This window comes from Loxodonta africana, chromosome 16 (genome assembly GCF_030014295.1).
Source record: "Loxodonta africana isolate mLoxAfr1 chromosome 16, mLoxAfr1.hap2, whole genome shotgun sequence".
In the NCBI taxonomy this organism is placed as follows: domain Eukaryota; kingdom Metazoa; phylum Chordata; class Mammalia; order Proboscidea; family Elephantidae; genus Loxodonta; species Loxodonta africana.
The window spans coordinates 82,468,415-82,494,057 of NC_087357.1; the positions used below are offsets into that span (position 1 = coordinate 82,468,415).

The window sequence follows — 25,643 nt, forward strand, 5'->3', positions numbered from 1 at the left end:
AGCAGGATTGGGGGGCCAGGCCCCACGCAGTGGCTATCAGAACTCTCAGTAGTGGTCAGCATGGGCTCTGTGCCTCCTCTGGGCGAGGGATGTATTCTGCCCTTCGCTTTGTGCCATTTTGACTTTCTGGGTGCTTCCCCACTCCCCTTCCCTTGCCCTTTTAGGTTTCCCATGAAAACAGGCCCCAACAGAAGGTATCCCCTGCCGTCACAGCCCCTCAGGACAATCCCAACTCTGACTCTCTCTGAACTGCCTGCTCTTTCCCAGCTGCAGACACAGGGTGCCCCCTTAGTGCTGGCTCAGGGCCTGGCCATCCCCTTGTCCCAGGCGCTCTCAAGCCAGCTGCTGCTCAGGCCCCAGGCCGGCAAAGAGCCCTGCTCTGTGCCCCTCCACCCCACTTTTAGTCTGAACCCAAGCAGAGATGTTTGGGCTACTTTTTTCTTTTTCTGAAATTAATGTCATAGTTGTTTTCTTAAAAACCAGCAAACAAAAACAGAAAAAAGAAACTCTGAAGCAATGCTCTCCCTCCTCCACAGGTGTAACAGGCCACCTCTGGGGCACATTTTGTGGGAAAGGGAGCAAGAAAACAACCAGAAAGAGCACAGGGCAGGGCCCTTGGTAAGTGCTGGCCCCTGCATCCTTACAACGCACCCCCTGCTGGGCTGTTTGCCCCTTTCCCTCCATCCCTGGCTGTCCCTGAGGCCACGGAAGCAGAGAGGAGAGCGGCAGTGACTCTGGGTCAGCAGAGACTAATGCTTCTTTCCTCTCCGAACAGCCCAGCTAGATTTTCTGACTTCAGCTGAACGCTCCCTTTGGAGAGGAAAGAAGAAAGGCATGCGTGGTTCCGGGTCAGTGTGCTCTAGATCAACCTAGGCTTTAAGTGTGTGTGTGTGTGAGGGCGTGTATACCATGTAAACCCACTGCCCTCGGGTCGATGCCGACTCACAGTGACCCTACACAACAGGGTAGAACTGCCCCATAGGGGTTTCCAAGGCTGTAATCTTTACAGATGCTGACTGCCTCATCTTTCTCCCTCAGAGGCTGGTGGGTTAGAACTGCCCACCTTTGGGTTAGCAGCCAAGCACTTAACCACTGCACCAGTAGAGGCCATCCTTAATGCCAAGATCGGACTGTCTGGGACTTGAAAACAAAGCCCCTACCTACCCTTCCTCTGTGATTCACTTACTATATTGCAAGTAATATAGTGACTCATTCTTTGGTTGTACAAAAACCTCACCTGGACAGACCGGGTCATGCTTGGTGGGGAACAGAGGTGCTAGGCTTCCAGAGGGGCACGGACAGGCCCTACCTCCCCCAGGCCAACCTGAGCCAAGCTGGGCTCACTTCCCATGCCCAGGCCAAAGGGCCCCTTGACAAGAAATGACGATGTCCATGCACAAGGGGGACACTTTTCTCCTAAAACTCCAGCTTTTGTGATGCCTCCAGGTAGTCCGTGAATTGGGCATGAGGATTGGGGGGCTGTAGAAAGCTGGATGAAGGGTGGGAGCAGGGGTTTGGAAGGGTCTGGCAGCTGCAGAATGTGGAGCATAGGGGAAGGGAAACCTAGCAGAAGGAGTCAGGGCTAGGCCTGGTGGCCTTTTCCTTGGCTGCCTGCGGCTTGTCCGCAGCAGGAGGGGGCAGGAGGCAGAGCTCTCGCATTGCAAGCAGGCTTTCTTCCACCGCTTTTGCAAACTTGGTAGAAGAGGTCTCTTTGCAGCTGTGGAAGCTGGAGATACAGAAAAGGATGTTCTCTGGCTGTGGGTTGTAGCAGGCACCATACCCGTCGGGGACCACAGGACCATAGCAGCAAAACATCTCCATAGTAGTGGGCACCTGGAGGGGAAGACAGGTCAGGGGTGCTTACTCTGAAATATAACTTGAGAGCCAGGTAGGACGTGGGGTGCTGGAACAAAGTGAGATACTTGGGCAATGTGGAGCGCTGGAATAATGTGGGTGCTCAGACAACATGGGGTGTTCAGACGACGCAGAGCACTCAGATGACAAGGGGTGCTCAGACAACCTAGGAGCCTCGACTTCATGTTTGTTCCTTTCATGCTCTCCCACCTGTGTGTGACCAAATTAACCAAATCCACCAATTGTCTGAGCACGAACGGGCACAGCTACGGTCATAAAAAGAAGCCCATCTAACTTATCTTTTAGAGGTTCATCTGCATGAGGTCAGAGGAAGAGGAGCAACAAGCCCACTCCCCTTAGGAAGCACGCCTTCCTTGTGGAATCAGCCGCTCCCGGAGTGAGCTGGTGCAGCATCTAGGTGGAGTGTCTCCTTCATCTGGGGCCGTCGGAGGCACCGAGGCAATCAAGTTAATTTACTAACTGGCCCCTGATGGCACCTGACAGTTAAATGACTTCCCAGAGGGAGTCATTTACGAATTGGAAGAAGTCTGGCCCATCTTCTCTGTTGCTTTCCCCCAGATCCTTAATTACCGTCAGGGTTGCCTGGCTGGTCTGATGTCCCCCCACAGCCTGGCCATGCACAATTACCCAGCATTGGGAATTTCACAGATTGCCATTAACTGGAGTCTTAGTTATGCGCCTAATATGCTTTGAATTCACAGCTCTGAGATTTTGTAATCTGGGATCACATACCAAGGAAATGTGTTTCTGAAGGTATTCAAGTCATAAATGCTATTTTTCTTTGCAGCTGAAAAAAACCACCACACCTCAAATTACATTTATGAGCTGCTCCTAGGGGAAAATAGCATTCATGGGCAGGTGCAGGGTGGGGTTTGTTTTAAACACACAGGTTTGTGGTGTTGTGTGCTTGGGCCTTCAGAAGAGACACTGACCATTTTAATGGGGCAGAACAAGCCATTAGTCTTGCTAAGAGTCACCGCATTGTCAGATAAATTTGCCGTGCAACAGCCGCAGGCCATAAAGCCGGTGGGAAGCACTTTTTGCCCTTGGATGGTTTCCTAAAGAACTAATGTTGTGCCCTGCCCTCCTTCATTCATGTCTGCGGACTCACTCCTATCATGGCAAACCTGAATTACTGAGCGGGCTTCTATCCGCCAACACAACCTTGTCAGTCCCTTTGTCCACATCCAGTCTTTTCCAGATGAGGGGGGTTTAGTAAATTACAACGGGGGCTGTTCCTCTTCTAGGAGTCCCTGGGTGGCACAAACAATTAAGTACTCAACTACTAACCCACAGGTTGCAGAGGCAGGAGGGGACAGGAAAGCTGGTAATAGGGAACCCAAGTTTGAGAAGGGAGAGTGTTGACATGTCGTTAACCAATGTCATAAAACAATATGTGTACTAACTGTTTAATGAGAAACTAGTTTGTTCTGTAAACCTTCATCTAAACTACAACAAAAAAAGAAAAAGTGACATATAATAGAGAAAAGGAACCCACATTGTATTAAATACTTGACATGGCTAAAAAAATGTTGCAGGTTCAAATCCACTCGGAAGTGCCTGAGAAGAAAGTCTTGGTGATCTGCTTCTGAAAGATCACAGCCCCTGAAAGCCTCGGGTGCAGAGTTCTACTCCAAAACCCATGGGCCACCGCGAGTTCTACTCCAAGACCCATGGGCCACCGCGAGTTCTACTCCAAAACCCATGGGCCACCGCGAGTTCTACTCCAAAACCCATGGGCCACCGCAAGTTCTACTCCAAAACCCACGGGCCACGGCGAAGCAGAATCCACTGAGGGCAATGGGTTATTCTCTCTCCTAAACTGTTGCCCCTCTCTAATGGGGCTCTTCCTGTCATGGGGACAGTGGTCTTCCAACAGAACGAGCCATAGCCCTGGTTAAGAAACACTGGGGTGCACTGCTTATCTTCACTGGGCTGTTGCTTACAGAGCCCTTTGTAATAATGCCCAAGACCGGCTTGGAGGGCCTTGTCTAGCCAGGCATGGTGCTGGGCTTTCCACCTGCTTTGTTGCATCTGGCTGAGCCAGAACTCCACTTTCAGCCTGGGGGCCTTAGAGCCCGTGGCCACCATGATGGGATGCTACCTTCTAGGCCATGGTTTGAAAGGTATTCAGGCTGGGTGGGCTCCTAGGCTGTCTCCATCTCTGCTAAGGTAGAGTCTAGGATTCTGCCATTTGGAAGGTGGGGACACCTGAGCTCTGAGAGTTTCAGTCATTTTGCTGAAGGTCACATGGCTCATAAGAAGCAGAGGTAGGATTTACCTGACACCTACTAATGGGCTCTTAGTGTTAGGGGCTGAATTGCATCCTACCAAAAGGTATGTTCAAGCCCTATGAATGTGACTTTATTTGGAAGTCAGGTTTGTTGTAGATTAAATTGTGTCCCCCCACCAAAATATGTGTTAGAATCTTAACTCCTGTACTTGTGGATATAATCTTATTTGGAAATGGGGCTTCCTTTGTAGGACGTGTCCTAAACCCAATCACTTCTGAGTTAAAAAGAGCAGATTAGACACAGACATAAGCACAAATGGGGGAAGACAGACACCACATGAAGATCACCAAAGAACTGAGGAATGCCGGGAGACAAAGATCTTTTCCAAGAGCCAACAGAGAGCCTTCCCCTGGAGACGGTGTCCTGAATTTGGACTTCTAGCCTCCTGAACTGTGGGAAAATAAATGTCTGTTCTTTAAAGCCACCCACTCGTGGTATTTCTGTTATAGCAGCACTAGGAGACTAAGGCAGGATCTTTGCAAATATCATTAGTTACTTTAAGGTTAGGTCATACTGGAGTAGGGTGGGCTCTGTGCCAAAATGACTGGTGTTCTCATAAGAATAGACGCAGAGACAGACACGTGACGATGGAGGCAGAGATTGGAGTGATGCTGCCACAAATCAAGGAATTCGTGGGGCTGCCAGAAGCTGGGGGAGTCAAGAAAGGATCCTCCCCCAGCGCCTTCTGAGAGAACATGGCCCTGCTGACACCCTGAATTTGGACATCTGGCCTCCAAATGTCAATAAATTCCTGTTGCTTTAAGCGTGCAGGTTGTGGTGCTCTGTTACGGCAGCCCCGGAACACCCATACAGGCGGTAAGCCCTTCAGAAAGCCAGCTTGTGATGCCAAGTGCACATGGCCTCTGAGTGCTGGCCATGCTACGACTGTACCTGGCTGGTGGAGAGGACAAAATGGTTGCTCATCAAGTACGTTTCCTCCGTGAACATCTCCGGCAGCTCCTGGCACACTTCCCGGGCCAGCTCCCGCAGCGCCAGCAGGTGGTTGTCGATGGCCATGCCTGTTAAGGCCTGGGAGTTGGGGACAAAGAACAGGAAAGGTGATGGGGATCCACTGGCCTCCTCCTCCCCTCTCTCCAGTTCACTGGCGCAGCACGATGATGGTGTGCGGTCGCCCAGGGCGGCTGTTCATGCCTTGTGTGGTGGCCTGTGCTCCCTCCTGGGCCTGCGCATTCCCACATGCATGGAGTGAGCTCAGGGCTACTTGGGCTTTACCTTCAGGAGGTTCCAGTTAAAGGTCACTGACACACTCCCTCCCTCTCCCCACACACACAAAGCTGGTGCTGCTGACCCGACATATGAACAACCCGATGGTGCTCTACATGGGAAGTGCGTGGACCTGGCCATCCTTGGCACTGCCTCCTCGGGTAGAGTGGGGAAGGCCGGTCCTTAAATCTTGTCTGCTATTTTATGGGCCCAGAACCAATTCAACTAAACTGGATTCATAATCTAAGAAATTATTTTGAAGCAGGAACGAGACACCTTACCAGAGGCTTACTTGATGTTCTCAAGGGAAATCTAGTGGAATGATGAAAGGGTTTCCCCTTTTTATCACAAGGTGTTTCAGCTCTTATCTGGAAATAGCAGGGATGAATCCCAAATTGCTGTATAGGAGGGCCTCAGGAAAGGGAATGTGGAAGGAATTAGGGCTAGGCTACATTTTTTTTTAGTTGTGCTTTAGGTGAAAGTTTACAAATTAGTTTCTCATTAAACAATTAATACACAAATTGTTTTGTGACATTGGTTGCCAGCCCTGCTATGCGTCAACCCTCTCCCCTTCTCCACCGCGGGTTCCCCATTTCATCCAGTTTTCCTGTCCTTTCCTGCCTTCTCTTCTTTGCTTTTGGGTGGCATGCCCATTTAGTCTTGTGTACATGGTTGAACTACGAAGCACATTTCTCACGTGTGTTATTGTTTGTTTATAGGGTTGTCTAATCTTTGGCTGAAGAGTGAACTTCAGGAGTCACTTCAGTACTGAATTAAAAGGGTGTCCAGGGGCCATACGTATGAGGTTTCTCTAGCCTCTGTCAGACAGTAAGTCTGGTCTTTTTTTTGTAAGTTCGAATTTTGTTCTATATTTTTCTCCCACTCTGTCTGGGACCTTCTATTGTGATCCCTGTCAAAGCGGTTGGTGGTAGTAGCTGGGCACCATCTAGTTGTTCTGGACTAGGTCTGGTGGAGGCTGTGGTAGTTGTGGTCCATTAGCCCTTTGGACTAATCTTGTCCTTGCATCTTTGGTTTTCTACATTCTCCTTTGCTCCAGATGGGGTGGGACCAAAAGGTGTATCTTAGATGGGTGCTCACAGGCCTTTAAGACCCCAGACGCTACATATAAGAGTAAGTGTTTTATACCTCTTCCATAGTAGGCATATTGTTCTTGCTTGAGTTACATGTTTATTTAGGGTCACTTTGGGGATGATGGAGATTTGGGGGACACCCCGGCTTCTCGCAATAACCTTTGAGCCAACATCAGAGTAATGAATGATTACTCTATAACCTCCCACTCCCACCCCATGACACCACAAGCCCCATGAGGGCTGACTCTACAAGTTAAACTTTTGTGAGTTTACCAGTTATATAAGATGGCCATTTTGCTGTTAAAACTCACAAAGGAAGAAACCTCCAATCACAATTGACTTTGCCTTAGTTACAAGGCACGTTTTGGGTTTTGACAGCTGTTCCTTTCAGTTGAGAATGAATGCCTAGAGATGAATCTGAGGCCCCAGTCACTCCAAATGCACCTAATATGTGGAACAAAATAAGCTATACAACCACAGTTCGTTTTAGATGTGACCCCATTAGGATAGAGGGGGAGAACTGTGAGCTGATGTAAGAAGTAGAGTTAATTTCTGTGGTTTCCTCAATTTAATCCCTGGATTGTGAAGGTACACAGAAGTAGCTGCTCTGTGGAGCGGTCAACCCACCCCTGTTTTTACCATCTCTGAACTGACTGTAGCACCTGGCGCTCAGTTAACAGGTTGTTTGGATTAAAGCCATGAGTAGCAATGAGTAAAATGGCTCATCATTCAGTCTTTCATTCCTTCTGGGAATCTGAGTGCTTACTGTGTCGGACGCTGTTAGGTTCTGGAGCTACAATAAAGACAAAGCCATTGTACACTCAATCCTCATGGAGCTTATGTGTCATTGGGGCATAGACAGTAATCATTCATACAAATAAATACGTGATCATAAATTGAGGCAAGTGCTATGAAAGAAGAGAATAGGAGGCTGGGAGAGCTTGTGATGGGGGACCTGGACCACATTTGGTCCTTCACTGGAATTTCCTTTTTCCATTACCATTTGTTATGGATTGAATTATGCCCCCACAAAATAGGTGTTGGAATACAAACCTATACCTGTGGACAGAATCCTATTTGGAAATAGTTCTCTTTTGTTATGTTAATGAGGCCATATAACTATGTATTTATATAGTTTAAAAAGCCTAAGAAGCCAATGGATTATATCACCTTGCCACTGCTGATTGTCATTCTATAGAGGTAACTACTTTCAACCCTTTTAGCTATTTCTTTTGGCATTTACTTCCATAGTTCTAAATAACATGATTAGACTGTCATTACTGCATTTTTTCAGTTTCACTTATAATCTTCTGACAGTAGAAGAGAAAGCTTTAGCTCTTTTGTATCCTTCTCCCCAAACACGGGTTGGGTTCCCCAAACACACTTCCACTATCCCATTCTCCCAACAGAGTTACATTTTAACTCTGTTGTTTGATCAACACTCAGTGTTTACATGATTATAACCATGCAAATATTTACAACTGAGCCATGTAATAGTGTACTATAATTAGATTTCCTTTCTTTTTCAATTTTTTGTTTTCCCTAGAATTGACAATTTTTAAAAATTATTAAATAGTAGGTTTTTTTTTTAACTTGCTTAGCTTTCTAAATATCTATTATTAGTTGCTTCCCAAATATTCAGCCAGAAGTGTAAAGCTTCCCTCAATACATTAAAATATATCATCAGATAGTCTATCAATTTCATTCCTCTGCTTACTTCTTGCTCCTCTATGGACTGATGGCTCCCTAGGTCTGTTGAACAGCTTGCTCACTTCATTTCATCCTGGGGAGTCCCTTTATCTCGTGCTGAATCTTCTGATTTTTTTTGGAGCCTATGACTTATTTTATCCTATATTCTCTCAATTTAGTGGTTTACATCCTCCAGTAGCTTTATAAGAAAAAGTACTTAGTAAATAAACATTTTTGAGACCTTGTCTGTTGGAAAATGTTTTCATTCTACCTTCAAACTTGGTGATGGTTTAGCTGGGTATAGAACGTTTGTTGAACGTAATTTCCCTCAGAAATTGAGGGCCTTTCTTCCCTGTTTTCCACCTCAGTGATGCTGTTCACAAATTCAATTCTGTTTTGATTCCTGGTATTTGTATTTATTTTTCCTTTCTGAGAGACTCTAGGATCTCTCTCTCTCTTTTAGGATCTCTTAATATTGTGAAATTTCCTTGGTATGAGTATTTTAATCTATTATTGAAGGAATTTGTAGGTTCTCTCAATATATAAACTCATGTCCTTCAGTTCTGGGAAATTTTCTTGAATTATTTTGTTGCCCTCACCCCCCTCCCTCAGCCTCACCACCACCACATACCCCATTTTCTCTTCCCGAACACCTATTATTTGGGATGTTCATCCACCTGAACTGAGCCTCTATTCTCTTCTATATTTCACCTCTTTGTTTTGTTGGTATTGAGGGGAGATTACCTCAGCTTTATCTTCCAATCTTTCCATTGAATTTTTTCAACCATCATATTTTTCCCCAAGAGTTGTTTTTATTTCCTGAAAAAGATTTACAGGATTTTCTGTTCTTATGTATAAGGAACCCTGGTGGTGCAGTGGTTAAAATGTTCAGCTGCTAACTGGAAGGTTGGCAGTTTGAACCCACCAGTTGCTCCTCAGGAGAAAGATGTGGCAGTCCGCTTCCATAAAGATTTACAGCACTGGAAACCCAATGGGGCAGTTCTACTCTGCCTTATAGAGTGGCTATCAGTCAAAAGGAAACCCTGGTGGTGTAGTGGTTAAGTGCTATGGCTGCTAACCAAAACGTTAGTGATTCAAATCCACCAGGCACTCCCTGGAAACTCTATGGGGTAGTTCTACTCTGTCCTATAGGGTTGTTATGAATCGGAATTGACTTGATGGCAGTGGGTGGGGTTTTTTATGAGTCAAAATCAATCGATAGCAATGGGTTTTGGTTTTTGGCTCTTATTTATGAATACAATAATTTCCCTCATAGAGGATCTCGATTACAATTAAAAAAAAAATTTTTTTTCTGTTTCCCGCATTATTTTACTTCCTTTGAGTTGTTTTTAAAATATCTGTTTGTTATATTGGTCTCAGTCTTTCATGTTAGCAGCTTTCCTCAGTGTCTAATGATCTATGGCTATCTGTTTATATTGAAGAATAAAGCACTGAAAAGATGATTAAATTATATGTGTGTGAGAATGTGCTTGTCAACTGGTGGGCTTCACTGCTGGGTGATCTGGTTGGGTGTTTTCACTGGAGTACCTCAAGTGTCAGCAGCTGTGAGTCTGTTCTCTTGGCCTGATGAGTTTCACTAAAGAGAAATCTTTTAATCTCCTATTTGGGGGAGAGGGTGCTAATAAAGTACCCATGGAGCTGGGTGGCTAGAAGACTTACTATTGAATAAGTAGACTTTCATTAATCTCCCTTTTTTCTGCACAGTATCCTCTCCCTCAGCTGTACCTGGTATCCCCAAGTCTCTAGTTCCTCTTGTTCAATCTCTCCAGAGAATAATGTCTAGTCCACCATTGAGGATGGGGGAAAGGTAGTAGGCTGGCTACATGTGTGGTGGAGATGATCTGAAGGCCTGCTTCTTGTATAGATCATCAACCAATCTTCTCTTCAGCCCTGCACGCACCCCCACTTTTGGTGGATGTCAATGCCTGAACCATCCTGAGGTCCTGCAGTACAGTTCGTTGGGCTCTTGAGCTACTACCCCCACTGTTTGCTTGGGTTTCTACTTTCTCTGGTCTGCTAAGTCAGTTACCATCTGTTCTACTTTCCAGTTCTAAAATTTTTGTTACCTCCCTTCCCATTCTATTTGCCTTAATGGATTTATGGCTTTGCTATTGTTTTAGAAGGGTTCAGGATGGTGTGAAAGTAAATGCTTATGTTCAATGCACCATATTTAATCAGAAGTTTGTCTCTTCAACCCCCACTGCTCCAGCCCCGTTGCTGTTAGCTGCTTTTGAGTGGCCTGACTCATAGCGACTCCAAGTACTACTTCAGTCTTTATACCAACTCTTCATAAGTATTACATAGACTCCTAATTAGTGTCTCTGCCTCTTGGAAAATCACACCCCCACCCCAACCAATTCTTCTTCTGCCTGAAATCTGAAATCATGAACTTTCCTTCTTCTCTTTCCCTTGCAAAGAACGCATCCTGAACCACTTGCCTTTCCTTGAATGTATCTTATTTTCTCAAGACTTTTTGCCTTTTCGCATGCGCTTTTCTCTTCTTTGGCCATGCTTCCCTTTCTATGTCTGTCTGACAAACACCTCTTCATCCTTCAAGTTTCATATGAAGCACCAGATCCTCTGTTCCCAAGCAGAGTGAAGAGCTTGTCCTCTGTGCCCCTTATTCCTTCCACAGGGGCTCTCTTCATAAGGGATTGTACTTATCTGCATAACCCCCCTAGAGGACAAGCCATGTGGATTTTCATCTTTAATTTCTTGGCACCCAGCGCCTGGCCTGCCATAAAGCAGGAGTACAAAAAATACTTGTGGGATACACAAGAGTGTGCTTTATTTCCCTCAAGCAGAACAAGCACTTCACTATTCAGGTGAATTAGGGACCTAGCAACTGCTTTAGAGAAACGTCTAAATTGGCTAGTTCTAAAAGCCAGAGATGTCCTTGTTCTTAGTATACAGAGTGAAATTTAGTCAAGACTTTTTCACAGATCCTATGATCCTTCAAAGGCTATATCGGCATGATTTGCAATTAACACGTCGATCACTAGCCCAAGCAGTAGCTTATTCTCTGTGGTTTGTATGCAAATGACAGCTTTGCAGGGCTAGAAAATAAATTATTTCCCCAACCTAGGGAAACTTTTCCTTTCCCATTTTGATGTCACTATTAATTTTAAGCAAATATTTTTATTCATAGGTAGTGTAAATACATACATGGAGAACCTGAAGGTACGCCCAGCCCTAGGTGTGGAACAAATATTGCTCTACCTGTGCTTGTGCAAGGTGTGCAAGCCACCACCCTTTTCCAGGCTCTAGCCCCACCCCCTCACATTTGACTCTCTTGCTACATAAACTGTAGAGTGCTCTCTCTGTATAGCAGGTGCTATTATTATCACTGTTGTCATCATTTGAAAATCACTCATTGTATGTTTATAAGATCCGAGTGGAAAAAAAAAAAGAGTAGTTTTATCACTATGAGCGGTGGGGTGGCACTGCCATCACTGGGCAGCTGGTGGCTGAGCTCACACACAGTGTGGTGCCATGCTACCACTCCTGAAGGCCCAGGCACCACAAGCTGGCATAAGCTCAAGCTTGAGGCCACGCGATGCCACTCACCATGACTGTGTACTCAGTCTGCGCACGGATGGCATCCTTGAAGAGCAGCAGCTTCTCTGAATCCTGTCAACAGACCAGAGAGGGAGCACACAGGGTTTTAGGAGTCTGCTTAGCAAGAAACAGAGCAAAGGAGCTGATCATCCAGGAGCCCCCAGCTGCTGTGCCAGCTTCTCTGGGTGACTCCTCAGGACTCACCGAGGTGGCTGCCGTGTGGTCAGTCATGGCCTTCACAAAAGCCAGGGCTTCTGGAGTAGCTGATCGGATGTTGTCCACCCGCCCCTCCTGGAATCGGCGAATGGACGCGCTCTCATAGGTGGGCATGAGTCTCCCGTGGCACCTGCGTGAGATGAAGTAGAAATAGCAAACAGTAATTTATTCCTGGGGAAACATAAACGCTGAAAGAAAGATAGCTGCAGCAGGTTTTATTTTTACAGCCCTGACTTTGGTTGGCAAAGTATTTCGTCTTAATGTTAATAGGATTCTGGAGGAGATTTCCCAAAGATCAATGTTGGGGAGTCTCTAATGTGAAAAGCTGGGTGCACACTTAGACATATTTGAGATTCTGTGTGGATATAAAAATTTTTAAATTTGACTAGTAGCTTTGAAAAAATCCAGATCTAATAGGAACCCTAGACTTTTTTGTGATAATCTGATGAGCGTTTGATTAATAGCACAGAATGTAATAACTGTATAATTAATCATTCACACTCTTGAGGGAATTGTGCTTTATTTAAAACAATTCAAGCACAGCCTATGTCTCCGGGAAGGGCAGGGGCCTGAGTGGTTCTGGGGTGTGAACTGCAGCCCAGGTCCACATCTCCAGGGTTGTTATGGATTGAAGTGTATCCCCTCAAAAGGCATGTTGAAATACAACACCTCCCATCAAGGGATCTGGAACTTGACCTTGTTTGGAAATAGGGTCTTTGAAAATGCTATCAGTTAAGTTAAAATGAAGCTATACTGGGCTTCATATTGGTGGTTCAATGGTAGAATTCTTGCCTTCCATGCAGGAGACCCGGGTTCAATTCCCAACAAATGCAGCTCATGCACAACCACCACGTGTCTGTCGCTGGAGGGTTGCATGTTGCTATGATGTTGAACAGGTTTCAGCAGAGCTTGCAGACTAAAGACGGACTAGAAAGAAAGGCCTGGGGATCTGCTTCTGAAGTCAGCTGGTGAAAACCCTATGATCACAACAGTCCAATCTATGACTGACTATGACGATGGCTCAGTACTGGGCAGCATTTTCTTCCTTGTGCTTAGGATTGCTGTGAGTTGGGGGCCGATGTGACAGCAGCTAACAAAACAGCCCCAACACACTGGAGGAGGGTGGAGCCTAATCCAATCTGAGTGATGTCCTTGTGAGAGAGAAGACCCAGAGAGATGCACAGAGAGGGAAGACCACCATGCGAAGATGCACCTTTGAGCCAGGGAAGCCTGGGGCTACTGGAAGCTGGGAGAGACAAGAAAGGATCTTCCCCTACAGCTTTCAAAGCCTTCATGGCCCTGCTGGCACCCTGAACTCGGACTTTTAGCCTCCAGAACTGTGAGACCATAAATTCCTATTGTTTTAAGCCATCCACTTAGTGGTACTTTGTCATGGCAGCCCAGGAAAAGAAGACACAGGGGCAGCCAGGCTTCCAGCAGACCTATGTGTACTGAGTCTCCTCAGCTGATTCCTGGGACCAGAGTAGCAGTGACCTCTCCACCTTTAGCCAGAGAAAGCCTCTTTCCTTAAGCCCATAGGCTGAGTCCGTGCTCCTCAGCTAGCACACTCCTTTCTCACCAGTCAATAAAGCCCCTTGGTGTTGGAGGTAGGGGAAGAGAAAAACACAGAGCTCAGAGAGGGGTAGTGACTGTCCATTGTCACCCAGCATGTAGCGGGTCCTGTACCTTGGCCCTGTCTACATGCCTCCCCACACAGACTGAGCTCTGGGGCAGGGAAGTCATGTCTAATTCAGCATTGCTGGTGCTGTATTACTTGGGGGATGAGTGAATAAACTGTGCAGACATTCATGTCTAGTCTCCTGAAGACTCTGGCAGAGGCACGTTTTCTGTGTCTCACGGTCCCTGATGGTCTCTGGGTGGTGCAAATAGTTAATGTGCTTACTGCTAACGAAAGGGTTGGAGGTTCAAGTCTACTCAGAGGTGCCTCAGGAGAAAGGGCTGCAGATCTACTTCCAAAAAAATCAGCCATTGAAAACCTTATGGAGCACAGTTCTACTCTGACATATGTGGAGTCACCATGAGTCAGGACTGACTCGATGACAACAGGTTTGGTTTGATCTTCATGGTCCCTAGAGGCAAATACTATGCTGAGCACAAAAGTGGATGCTGTCATTGGCTGCTTTTAGGCTGCCACTTAGGCAGCTTCAAGGTCTCTGCCAAATCTAGGAATAGGTTAAAAATATTTCTGTTACAGCTTAGACTCTGAAGATGTTGGTGGCCTGGGAGAAGCCGATGGCAGTGGAGGTGGAGAGGACAGATTGGAGAGAAACTTTGGAGGAGAATGGACATGGGCATGTGGGGAGTGAGAGAAAGGGAAGAATCAAGGATGAGTCCAAAATCTTTGACTTGCCCAACTGGATGGATCTGGTTCCCTTTAGTTATCATGTTTGGAAAGAGTGGGAAGGAACAGCTTATAGCTACGAGAGCTGGAGGGGAGGGGTAACGGCCAAATCAGGACGAAGAGCAAGCTCCTTAACCCAGCTCCTTGGGCTCCTGATCTGGCTCCACCAACCTTGAGTTCTTCACTGCTCACGTAGCCCACCCTTAGCTCTGCTCTCAGCCACTTTGGGTCACCTGCCGCCAGGCCCTTGCTCAGGCAGTTCCTTCAATGGGAGCATTTTTCCTTCTCCTATCTGAGGCCGGATTCTCACTTTGAAGTCCAGTTCAGATGGCCTCTCTTTCCATGATCATCCTCCCCTCCTCTAGGCCCACAGAAGGCCCTCACTCCCTCCACTGTGCTTCTAGATGCTAGGATCTTGAGCACTTTGTCTGTTAGCCCACTTGGCAAGGACTTATTCTGCCATCAGGCTTGGCTTACCTGTAGAAGGCCAGTTGGAGGGCCACCTGAAGGAAGGCATCGGGGCTGCATTTCTGCTGCTTCATGAATGTTTTCCCATAGTAGTTGAAGTTATGAACAGTGAAGTCAAGGTTCTTCACGATCCTGTGGAAGGAAGAGAAGAGGCTTTGCTTGCATGTAGAGCAGAATGCTTGCACCCCTGAGTCTGACCAGCTTTCTCTAGCACAGTTGATGTCCTAGCACCCTGAAGACGAGGACCAGTCCCTGTGCCCCAGGAATGTGCTGGGAGTCAGAGACGGGCCTTGACACATAGCAGTGGTGGAGGCACACCACACCATGGGTGACTCTGAGCTGAGGGTGAGGCTCACTGGGCAGGGTGGGCTGTGCTCTGGGGGGACAGGCGGACAGGTGGGCCTGGCTGCAGCAGGGAGGGGGACAGGAGAATAACAGACATTTGTATGGGCAGAGAGAACACTGCCCATAAACAGAATTCTAGAAGTCCACGCCCACAGAAGTGGCTTGAAAGAGGTCATTCATTGGGTCTGTTTGAGAAAGTGTGTCCAACATCCCTGAGGATCCTTTTGGCATCGGCCGTCCTGTTGGAACGTGGCAAATTCCCTGCAGCGAGAAGTCTGCAGACTCTTCCCCCTGTTCTGCTATGGAGAGAAGAGGCCTAGGGAGGATGGGTGGCCACGGTCACCACGGGTGCGTTGTCTGTGGCTTTGCCGCAACTGAAAACCATTTTACCCAGAAGCTTTTGCCTCTGCCGCCCTCAGGTCATTGCCTGTCTGCCCCGAGATGCTCTGGGACTCTGGTTCCCTCCTCTCTAGCCCCCCTCCCCCAAGACTGACCTTTCATCCTTAATAATGACATTTGGAGCAACGTCCAGCAGGGTGACTGCATAGTCCCAGTGGGCAGCCCGAGCCCCTCACCCTTCCTGCTGCCCCTCCTTGAATTGTTCCTCACTGTTTGTACCACCCTTGCTCAGCTGCTAACTAACTGAATGGTTGCAGGTTTGAGTCCACCCAGAGGTGCCGTGAAAAAAAGACTTGGTGATCTATACGGAAATATCAGCCATTGAAAGTGCCCTGGAGCCCAGTTCTACTCTGACACACAGGGTTGCCGTGAGTCGGAATCAACCCTAGTTCTACTCTGACACACAGGGTTGCCGTGAGTCGGAATCAACCCTTGCCACAGCCACCTGGAAACCTCTCCCTCAGCCCTGCCCCCTCAGACCTACCCACCCTTCCCTGGGCAGCTCAGGACTCCCAGGCTCCTCCTGCTCCCCACCCACAGGTCTCTCCTGGCTCCCTTGTCCTGTGGAAAGAGAAGCTGAGCGCTTTGCTAGCATGTGCGACCTGTTGGAATCCCTGAAAGTGACAGGCTTCCCCTTAGCCCAAGATTCGCTGACCCACCAGTCCACTCACCTGGCAGCTGACTTGTCCTCTGAACAACCCTGTCAGGGTCCACAAATCAGCGCATTTTATAGATGAACAGCTGAGGCCTCCCCACCTGCCCCAGGGGAGCCTGCTACTCCTCCACAGCGACTTGCAGCCCCCGTGTCAGGCCGCACTCTATCCCGCCCTCCAGAGCTGTGACCAAGTCTCCCCTTTGGCTTCCAGAACCCCTGCTCCAAGTCCTCCAGGGCTTCTCACTGCCAGGCCCCAGAAGGTAAGGGCAGTGATGCTCTTCACAGTTTAGCCTCATTTTCTCTTTTGTGCCCAACTCAGGCTGTCCTGCCCCTTGCTGACCTCCTAACCAGCCTGGATCATCTATAAACCTGCATGTCGGAACAAGCTGTCTTCTGCCCTCTTCCCCACCCACCTGCACCACACACTCCTACACATTCCTCAGGGCCCGTCTCTCCTGCAGAGCCCCCTCACCCTCCTGGCTCCGTTCAGCTCTTGCCTTCTTTGTTTGTTTGGCTCAAAAGCACTTACCTTATTGTATCTTATGTGTTTTGGCCTAGGGGTCTGTATCCTCCACTAAAGAATAAATTCCTTGGTGTATTCATTTCTGTGTTCCCAGACCCTTACCACAGAGCCTGGCACTCACTAGAACCCCACACGTTTGATGAACGAGTGAATGAATGAATGAAGAAGGAAGGAATTAATGAATGAATGAAGCTATCTGCCCCCAGGTCACAATGCTAAGGTGTGGAATGAAGTGATGAACAATTAGGAACCAGGTCTGCTTGCCAGCCTCTGGCTCCCTCCACACCTTGCCAGTATCGGCTCAATACCAGGAACATGGTACCCTCCCCAGACGGCCCATGCTATCCCCAGCCCTCCTATCTGGGCCCATTAGGGCCTGAACTGCCTTCCTCTCCTTGGGGAAAAGGGCCTTTTGTCAAATTGCAGTGTAAATTCAAGCAAATTGAAATGGCTTGGATTCAAATAACCTATTCAAACCAGTTGTTTACTATTCCCCCAAAAGCAGGGGGAGATTTCCTGGCCTTGACTCTGCTCAGTCAGGTGAAACCTGTGGGAAAAAAATAGCTTCACGTTTGCATTTTATGGAAATGATGGCTACTTCAGCAAGGTTATTTCCCAGGGAGTTGTAACTTCCCTTTAGTCTGACTACATTTACATGATGGGGGGCAGACAGAGAGGCAGGGAGAAGCTGGGATCTTTGGAAATTTCGAGGTGCCTCAGCAGCTGCTGGGGGGCACAGTGACTCCCGGAGGAGCACCCCCGGAGGAGACCGAGGCTTCTCCTTACCGTTGAAGCTTTTCTGCAGAGGAGGCTAGGTGGCCTTGAATTTCGGGGGAGCATTTCCACCGGAGCCTCCTGGGGGCTGGGAGCTCACTGACGGAGTCGGCTCGGACCAGCTTCTGGGTGCTTTTCTTCCTGCAGGCACAGAGGGGACATCCTGGGGCCCCGCAAGATGAGAGGTGGTAGTATCTGCCAGCATTTTAACTGCTGGTATATGCAGCCACGGAGCTTCAGTGTGTGTGAGCTGCCCGCCAGCCATCACACAGAAGAAACACGCTCAGAGAAGCCACCAGAATGAGCGAGGGGCGGAGCCCAGGTTCAATCCTGCTCCATCTGACTCTAAGACCCATTATTTCTGTTTCTTCCTTCCTGCTAGCCCACGTTACACCTCTAACACTTAAACAATATTTAAAGGAGTATTTAAGGAGCAAAGTGTATTGTTCTGTCTACAAGTGTTGTCCCCCCGCCCCGTGGCTGAGATCTTTTGGAAGTAGATTGCCAGGCCTTTCTTCTGAAGTGCCTCTGAGTGGATTCGAGCCTCCAACCTTTCGGTTAGCAGTCTAGTGCTTATCTGTTTGTGCCACCCAGGGGCTCCTGGTTTGAGTTTCAGTGATCCTAAAGAATGGAAGGGACTTAGAACTTAGAGCAGAGAGGGTATTCTAGGAGTAGAGAATGAGCAACATGGTGAATGCAGGAAGAAACGTGGGATGTCTGAGGGACAGGGAAGCCCTCACAGCCTGGCTAGGTCTGAAGCTAAAAAAAAGACCCGACCCGAGGAAGGCAAGGGGGGCCCAACTCAGAGACCTCCCCTCTGTGCTGGGTCATCAGTTGGTAGGGCCTGACCCAGGACAAGCAATAGGTATTGATCTGGGCATCCCTGGACCAAAGCAGACTTTCCCGTTTAGCTAAAATTCTTTGCCATGCCTCTCCCTAAGTGCCCCAATCTTTGGCCCAGCTGGCCCCTACTTCTCCTGACTGATAAAGCACATGGTACCACATTAAGCTGGTTTTCAAATTCATCTTTTCCTAGGAGACTTTCTAGACTAACACAGCCTCCCAGTGACCCCCTGAATCCCTGGCCCAGCATGGCAGCAGGGCTTTGCCCCCGTGGCAGCTCCGGAAGAGCCCTGCCCTCCAGACTTACACGTGCTTGAGCAGGTGCTCCACGCACTGCACCAGGATGATGCCGTCAAAAGGGGAGTGCTCACACACCACGCCACAGACCCCGTCCCTGCCCACCACAAACTGCAGAGAGAAAGAGGGGAGTGACAGGACACCTGTGTGGTCAGCATTCCAAACCAGCCCCGTGGCTCCAGACCAGGTCTCCTCCAAACCAAAACCAAACCAACCTGCTGGTGTTGATTCCGACTCATAGCGATCCTATAGGACAGAATAGAACTGCCCTCTAGGGTTTCCAAGGAGCACCTGGTGGATTCAAGCTGCTGATCTTTTCGTTAGCAGGTGTAGCTCTTAACCACTAAGCTACCAGTGTTTGCAGTCTCCTCCAAGGACACCAAAAATACCATCTCTTAAAAAGAAGGCTGTGCACAATCGCTGCAGCCTGAGACTATGGGAGTCTCAAAGCAGCTCTAAGCTGTGCAGCGTCCTTCCAATAAATGTTCTGGGCAGTGAAGGTGGAGCCCAAAGTTTCCCAATAGAAACAATCTAGTGACTCTTGATGAGCTCAAGCTGAGTCTGCACACAGGGTTCCAGGTTGTGGGCAAGCTCTCCAGGCTTCTTTGAGCCCCATTTCCGCTCCATTGGGCTCATTGCAGCCATAACTCTTAGTTTTGTTCATCTGAGTATGTGTTTGATGGACCCTGTTGGTTTTGGCCACTGTTGATCACGTTCCCAGAATCTACACCGCTGTCCACCCATAGTAGGCACACCACAGCTTTGTTTAACAAATGAATGAAAGAGAACTACTCAATTTGGATGGCATGCAGATTCCTCGGGGGGGCGGGGGGGAATACCCCGTAGTGTGGGTAAAGGAAAGGTGTACTAAGGACATTCCTTAACTTGATGCCTGTGCCTGGGGTCAGGATTCTAGTTCTGCTGCTGCCTCCTGACAACTGTGTGACCTTTATCAAGGTGCTTCAGCTCTCTAGACTTCTGTTTGCTCTCCTTTAAAATGGGCCTAATAATGCCCAGCTCACAGGACTGATACAGGCGATAACGCCTGTGGAAGATCTACATAAACTGTCAGGGTTAATTATGGCTTTCTGACCCCCTCTCTACAAATGCTGTGTTGAGCTGACTTGGAAAAGAAACACACAGAGTGCACAAAAGGACTGGCGGAAAATAATGAGGACGAGCTTTGGTTCTTCAAGTGTAATCCAAATAAAGCTGGGCTGCCTTGTTGGCCATCTCAGCACAGCATCTAATATCCATAAACAAACAAAAAAGCGATGGCAATCTTTCCTGAAATATCCTCCAAGGAGCAGAGGGGAGACCATAACAGAGCACACACCCCGAACGGCCTTTCTCCATGTCTTTTCCCCAGGCTCTCCCAGAGGGTGGCAGTTGCCCGAAACTTCAGTCCCATTCTTCAAACAAGCAAGCACATACACCTCCCACAAAGTTTCTCTTAAAACTCATCCCTTACAGGGCTTCCCTCTCTGCCCTATTTCTCCTGTACTGAGACTAGCTCTCGACCTTTCAAACTCAGGTCCACACAGCCTCTCTGACTTCTCCAACCCGCTATTAATCTGTGCAGCCTAGGAAAAGGTTCAGCAGGTAAGCACATGTGAGCAGTACCAGGAGGTCCCTTGGCCAGGTGAGGGAGGAGGGAGGGGGGCTGTGTCCACCCTCGTATTATTGCTTTCTGTCCCTGTCACTAAAAGAAAGGGGTGAGGCAGGGGGGAGAAGGAATGGTGCCTTTAAATAGCTGCTACCAGGGCTTACTCTGTCCCAGGTCCTGGGCATCCATTACTTTATTTAATTTCCACAGCTGCTCCATGAAAGATTGCAGGCCATTAGCATCAGGCGGAGGCTAAAATTGCCTGCACAGCAGCAAGAGAACTCATCAGAAATAACAGAATCAATATGCAAATGAATAAAGAGCAGATCCTGCAGAATGTAAGGGAGGGAGAAAGAAAACGAGACAGTCCCTGGGAATGCTCAGATGTGCAAGCTGCAACCCAAAAGACTGAGACCGTTTGCCCACTTAACACGGCATTCGTTCAAAGCGCGGTGGCTTTAAAAGCAAATGAGATTAGACTCAGAATCGGCAAGTGGGGGGAAAGGCGGGGAGCAGGGATGAAGGGCCCGACTTTACCTTCATCTCCTTCTGCATGGTTGATTCTCTCTAGACCAAATAAATGTGCAGGGCAGCTTGTTTCTAGTCTGATGTCACAGGAATGAAAAATATATAAATTGTTTTATTTTCTGTTACGGCTTTTCTTCCACAGAGATGCTGAGCTGCTCCTTCCTCACAGGGCTTTGAGGGAGGTGTGCTGAAATGGCCAGGCCAGGGTGGAGGATATGCGAAGAAGCCGACATCTCTGTGCATCAAACATCTGCTGAACGCGTTAGGGCTCTTTGGGGAGGGACTGCTGTGCTCGATGACCCTGGCGTGACCCACATTGCAGTGTGTGTGACAGGTGCTAAGAGCATGGGCCCCAGGTCTGACCACAGGCTGCAAGAAGTTTAGGGTAATTTGAGTTTAGCTTGGCCCCTTGCCCCAAGAGAATCCTGGCCAGTGCAGAAGCTGACCCAGTAGAGCACCTCCATGCCCTTCAGCTCCCCTAGCCCTGGCAGTCCAGCATCCTGGGTAGCTGAGGCCAGGGAGAGAGCCGGCCAGACATGACACTGCTACTGGGGCTGGCTGTGTTGTACACTGGGAGGCCAGGCTCACGCAGCACTTACCTGCAAGGACTTGTCATACCAGCGATTCGCCCCATTCTTGCTGCAGCCTCCACCATGGAGGAGCTGGAGGGCCATGTTGGGATCGCTGAGCTCCACACCCCCTGGGGTGTCCAGGCACACCAGGCAGATACAACGCTCAATCATATCCAGTGAGTCTCGGTTGGTGGAGTCTGGGGGGCAGGACAGGCAGGAGCTGAGCACCTGCCCTGCCTGGGATCTTCTCCCAGAGGCCCACACGCTCCAGGGCTGGTGTCCACCCTGTTTTCCCTGAGCACAGAGCTACCCAGATCTAGAGCCAGGCTGACCCCCACTCCCAGTGCTGGGCAGTAATGTCTGCCCCTGTCCTGAGCCCCTCCCTAACTACAGTGGCTCAGCTCCCCCTCAGGGCCCCTGCAGGAGCCCCCCAGATTGTGAGGCTGTGGTTCCTGCCTGCCAGGACCACGTGCATTTGTGCAGGGAGCTACAGAGGCCTCCACAGACACTTAGACCTCTAGGTAGCCCCCCTCAGTGGAGGTGGCTCAAATTCCCCATTCAACACCACCCCCATCTTGGCAGTTCTGGTTCAGAGATGTTTTATTTGTCCTGAATGATAATTTTCAAACATTCAAATCAGCTGTCAAAATTTAAAAATCAGGCAATTTCACATGAAATTCTGAAGTTATGGTGTTACCTTCCCACAGCCATTCAGCTGTTGCTTCGGTGTCAGGGGCGGGTGGGAAGGGCCCAGGCTGCAGGGCCAGCTTGTTGGGGGTGGTTCACGTCCATGGAGCTCGATGGATAAGTAGTCATTGAGCTGTGCAGGAGACGCATTGCCAAAGGGACCCTAAGCCTGGCCTGCATCTGACGCTAAACCCCTAACAACACCCAGACCTCTGCCCCCGTTCCTACAGGAAGGGGCTTTGAAAACTGTGTGGTCCCCAGAAGGTAAGCACCCAATGCCCACCTTGGTGTGGCAATTGATGAATATGGACAAGGACACTGGACATGCAGGTTCCTCCCTGAGAGTAGACCTGGGGATAGCCAGGTGGGCTGCCCCAGGGAACTGCCTCTACTCAGTACGGAAGGCTTGGGAGCCTGCCCAGTGGGACTGATCACCGTGCCTGGTACCTGCTTGGTGTCTCCCGGTCTCCCTTCTCTCAAACAAGAGTCTTTATTGTGGAGGATTCTTTCTCCACTATCAGATGCTGGCGTGTGGGACAGAATCACAAGGTCACAAATCACAAGGAGTTCCATCAGGGCCTGATGGTGAGGCTTGCACTTTGCCCAGAGACTCTGGCCTCTGGGCTAGTTGCTGTACCAGGACGAGGCACAGGGTTGCCCCCAGGATCAGGGAGGAGAGGGGTGAACACATGGGAAGATGGGGTGCATGGATATCTGAAGGCAATGAGGCATGATGTGGCACAGACTGCTAGTTGTATACCCCATACCTATTCTCCCCATAGTCATAGAGCTCCTGGTTTTTGTCTTGGCACATGGACAACCAGAGCTAAAGTTACATTTCCCAGCTTCCTTTACAGCAAGCAGTAACCAGGTGTCTAAATCCAGCCAAGAAGATCCAGAAACACTGTATTGCAGCTCCAAGGAACCCCCTGGAAGATAGACAGCATGTGCTCTTTGCCCATCTTCCCACCTTCTTCTATCCTGCCGCCTGGAAGAGAGGTGTGATAACCAGTGCTCTAGCCTCCATTCTGGACCATGAGGATGAGGGCCACACTCTAGGCATGGCAAAGCAGTGAGATGAAGAACCCTAGACTGCTAATGACCTCTTGAGCCACCAGGTATCGGCTCTCAACAGTTCACCTCTGGTCCACATGAGATAGAAACCTCTGTTTTCTTTAAGTCACCATTATTTTGGGTTTTCTGCCATATGAGGCTAAATTAATCCTAACTTTTACCATGTGGTAATGTTGGGCTCACATTCCTACACTGAGAACACCGTGGGTTTGCCACTGCACCCCCTCACTCATCTCAGCTGCTGGCCATTCTCTTTGTCAGGGAGAAATATCCAGGGGCTGTGGACTCTCTCCAGGATGGCAGTCCCAGCCCTTTCTGCCCCCTGTGGTTTCCAGCACTGGGATAGGCTTGGCCCGTAAGTGTGGTCTCTTGCTATTTCCCACAGCCAGCTCTGTGCCCTCAGATTCTGAGCCTAGGCCTGTGGTCCTCTGTGCAACCTTTCTGCACCACACTTCGAGGTCGCAGCTTGCCGGGGTGTGCCCTGTGTGGCCCTACACCCGTCTCAGCTCCTGCCTTTCCCTGTGACTGCTGAGTTGGAACTCCTCTTTCCAGAGCCCCCTTCGCCCCCCGCCCTGGAGGCATCACTCCTAGATGTTGAGCCTCAAGCCCATCGTCTCTCTGAGTCTTTGAAAATCTGCCTTCCTGAGGTCCAGGGACATGTCCGAGGAAGTCAGGCGTCCACACCCTCATGCTCAGGGTCTTCACTCAATCATGACCACTCCTTCTGCCTCTGTCCACCAGCCAGTTTCTTCCCATGGCTCTGAGCACAGCCCAGTAGTGGCCCCAGTCACACCTGAACTGCACCCCCACTGCTCTCCAACAAGCTAGTGAGGCCCTGCCTGCTCCTCCCAGGCCCTGGTCTCACTCCTGTCTCCCTGGGCTGCTCCTTCCCCTGTAGTCTGCCTTGAGGGGGTAGAACTACACTTGCCCTGCCTGTTGTAATCCCTCAGACCCTCCTGGGGTCTCCTCAACAACTTCAGAGCACACCGCTGCTAAGCCACTTATGGAGACCTGCTCTGCACAGATTTCTCCAGTTTCCTGGTAGGTGTCCACAGGTGTCCTCTGGTGAAAGCAGTCTCCAAGTTCACTGCCCATCCATCTTTTTCCTGGTACTTGCAAATCCCAGGGAGATGTCAGGGTCACCCCATGTGGCCGGCAAGTCAGTTCCCCCTTCCTCTCTAGGATGAGGGTTCAGGGAAGACTGGAGTTGCAGGATGCTTTTGGTACCTAGGCAGCTAAGGGGCCTTGTAACCTTCCTCAAGGCCTCTTGGACTTCGCTGCCCCAATCCATGCAGTCAAGTCAGTTCAATAGGCCCAGGCTTGGTGCCTGCCTTTGCCAAGGTCTCCTTAGAAACAGCCACTTGTCTAGACCTGGGAGAGTGGGCCATAGAGGACAGGCTGCAGCTCCCCAGGAAGCCCATAGCAAGCCTGTCCAGCCAGGAGGCAGGTGAGTGGAGGCTGTGCGGCAGTGCGAGGCTGGCAGCCAGAAAGGACAGCTCCCCTAGGCAGCACTGCCCTGCACCTCCAGGCAGAAGAGAGGGATCCGTGAGGTGGGGCCGATGTCTCTTTGCCACTGGGAGACATGCAGGCTTCTCAGGGCCCAGAAGCTCAGGGCCAGCCAACAGGAACCAGGTCCTGGCTCATTAGACAGACTGAAATGGGAGAGGGACAGCAGTGCCCGGGAGCCAGGTGGCCTTGCAAATGAACTCCCTGAATACAAGGAGCTGATCGGTCAAAATGCTGACAAGTTTATCGTGTAAGGCAGAAAATGAACTACAGCCGAACTCACGCACCATGACTCTGGCCCAAATGTAATGGAAACACTGGGCGGTGGGCTGGAGGCACGCCGCAGGAGCCGTTTGTCTTCTGACATCCTCACTGAGCACACTGAGGCTGGCTTAATGTGGCAAATCCATCTTCCTCAAGGAGCTCCCACTTAATAGTGAGAAGTGGGAGCTGGTAAGAGCAGGAGCTTGCTCTGCCACCCACACCCACTAGAGTTGACAGCTCTGGCAGTGCAGAAATTCCAGAGGCCACAAGACCTTTGAGAGCCCCGATGTTTCTGTCGGAGGCTGAAAACATTCAGACTGTGACTCAGGTGAGTAAAGATAAAATGAGCACTTAGCACCCCTGCCTTGGGAGAGCTGGAGATCTCACAGGTGCTTCCGCCAACATGTGCCTGTATGCCCGCGCACACAAACACACACACCCCGGCTGTGTCTACCTGGACAGATAGTCCTCTCTGGGGCACTTTCTCTTTCTGGTCTAATTCCTGGGAAGCTGGCACAAGTCTTTAACGGCCTCAGATTTCTACTCTCCTGTCCATCTTCCCTCACATGGCCCCTGGAGCTGGAGGCACTGGGTTCCTTCCGGGTACTTAGAGCTTCTAAACCTCTGTCAGTCCCATCCGAGGGTCTTCCTTCCGCAGACAAAAGGGTTTTCCCTCTGTTTGAGAGGGAAACCTGCCATCACACTTGCTGTATTCTTCCCTACTCTATGGCCTATAAAACAAAAAACCAAATGCGTTGCCATAAAGTCGATT

General features: G+C 49.3%; 1 protein-coding gene across 1 annotated transcript in view; it reads right to left on the reverse strand.

The window, feature by feature from the left end:
• Positions 1 to 1,563: 1,563 nt before the first annotated feature.
• CHAT (choline O-acetyltransferase) overlaps positions 1,564 to 25,643 on the reverse strand; it is a 63,504-nt gene continuing 39,424 nt past the window's right edge. The window contains exons 7-14 of the mRNA XM_023547168.2: positions 21,368 to 21,537; positions 18,645 to 18,745; positions 17,507 to 17,635; positions 14,808 to 14,930; positions 11,957 to 12,098; positions 11,762 to 11,824; positions 5,061 to 5,198; positions 1,564 to 1,833 (exon numbers count right to left, since the gene is read on the reverse strand). Coding sequence (XP_023402936.1) covers positions 1,564 to 1,833; positions 5,061 to 5,198; positions 11,762 to 11,824; positions 11,957 to 12,098; positions 14,808 to 14,930; positions 17,507 to 17,635; positions 18,645 to 18,745; positions 21,368 to 21,537 — 1,136 coding nt within the window. The remainder of the gene's footprint in view (positions 1,834 to 5,060; positions 5,199 to 11,761; positions 11,825 to 11,956; positions 12,099 to 14,807; positions 14,931 to 17,506; positions 17,636 to 18,644; positions 18,746 to 21,367; positions 21,538 to 25,643) is intronic.